We start from the raw sequence: 1,584 nt of genomic DNA on the forward strand, positions 1-1,584 counted from the left end.
AGGCTGGTGGTCAGATGGAGCCTCCAGACTGGGTTGGTGTCCCCTTGTGTGCTGTCCTTGCCTCGCATGGACCACTCTGGATCCAACACCTATCCCTGGCCTCTGCTGGGGTCAGGTAGGACATGTGAGGCCCCCTCCTTCATCCATAGACTAGGTGAGACCAGGCAGTTCCCTTTACGCTGTAGGGAGTGTGGTCAGTGACCCCATCATTCAAATGTAGTGGCGGCCCAGCCCTGCCTACCTTGTGTGCCGGAATAGGGTGTGTATGTGCATATGCTGGGGTAGAGGTTGGACCCTGTGGCCTCCTGGAACTGGACAGGATGAGGGAGGCAGCTGGGGCAGGTGACCAGTCACTTCTTGAGCCGCTGGGCACCTACTTCTTCATTGTTCTTAGAGCCCCCCTTAATCTCTTCTTCATTGTTCTTAGAGCCCCCCTTAATCTCTTCTTCATTGTTCTTTTTTTAAAATTTATTTATTATGTATATGGTGTTCTGGGCACCAAATCTCATAATAGATGGGTGTGTGTCATCATGTGGTTGCTGGGAATTGAACTCAGGACCTCCGGAACTTCAGTCAGTAGTTCTCTTAACCTCTGAGCCATCTCTCCAGCCCTTCTTCCTTGTTCTTAGAGCACCCCCCCCCCTTAATTTCAAGCTTCTCTAGAACAGTGACGTAACCTGGAAATCAGGCCTTAGTCCTGAGGGCTGTGACCTTAACCTTTGACCCCCAATGGTCAAAACCCCTCTGTCTCCCTGGTGACTCCCTGGGTCTCACCGTGCTGTTCTTTCTTCTCAGAGGACTGCTTCTCTTCTACTGACTAATCTGCTCTCAGCTGAGCATGGAGCCAGCCCCTGGACTGGGGACTTCTGAGGCTTCAGTACCTGGCAGACCCCTGAGCCCTCCCCCGGACAGAGTGGCATGGTGCATCAGGCCGCCGCTGGGATGAGAGGAAAGGATGTGATGGGACATGGTCCCCAGTTTCCCCAGTCACAGACACACACACAGACGGAGGCAGTGCTCAGCCTTGTATTAGAGGCTGCTTCCCCCGGCAGTCTCTCTCTGTACATTCCTTTGTGCTCTGGAAACCGGACAGGCATAGTGCTGATTGTCATCCTCCACAGGGACATGGGAAATGTGTGCGGGCCTTTGTGGGGATGCTGGGAATTAGTGTTCAACACCAAGACCGGGGTGCTTTCCTCCTCGGGGCAGCCCAGGAATATGGGGGCACGCCTCAGGGTGGACATCTTCAGCTGCCTCAGCCCCACCCTTGGCTGCCCTCCCCCACTGCAGCTCTTCCTTAAAGAGATCCCTTCTAGGTGCCTGAGGCCATGGCAGACCCCCCTGCCTCACCCTGTGGGCCTTCCGGTTCATTTCCTGCGCTGGGAGCCAGAACCCCAACTCCTCATGAAGGGTAGTGTGTGTGTGCTGGGGAAGTGACTAGGGTAGGGTCTGGGCTAAGCTAAGGATAGCCTAGTCGTCTTTGTCCTTGGCGCCGTGTTTGAGGATGCGGGTGAACTCCACGTAGTTGAAGTTGCCCTTCTTATCAATGGGTGCCTCGCGGTACATCTCATCCACCTCCTCATC

General features: G+C 54.9%; 1 protein-coding gene across 1 annotated transcript in view; it reads right to left on the reverse strand.

Moving 5' to 3' along the window:
* Positions 1–648: 648 nt before the first annotated feature.
* Positions 649–1,584, reverse strand: part of Myl9 (myosin light chain 9) — a 6,268-nt gene continuing 5,332 nt past the window's right edge. Inside the window, exon 4 of the mRNA XM_013352079.2 lies at positions 649–1,578. Coding sequence (XP_013207533.1) covers positions 1,471–1,578 — 108 coding nt within the window. The 3' untranslated portion in view covers positions 649–1,470. The remainder of the gene's footprint in view (positions 1,579–1,584) is intronic.

Source organism: Microtus ochrogaster, linkage group LG8, assembly GCF_000317375.1.
Source record: "Microtus ochrogaster isolate Prairie Vole_2 linkage group LG8, MicOch1.0, whole genome shotgun sequence".
Lineage (NCBI taxonomy): Eukaryota > Metazoa > Chordata > Mammalia > Rodentia > Cricetidae > Microtus > Microtus ochrogaster.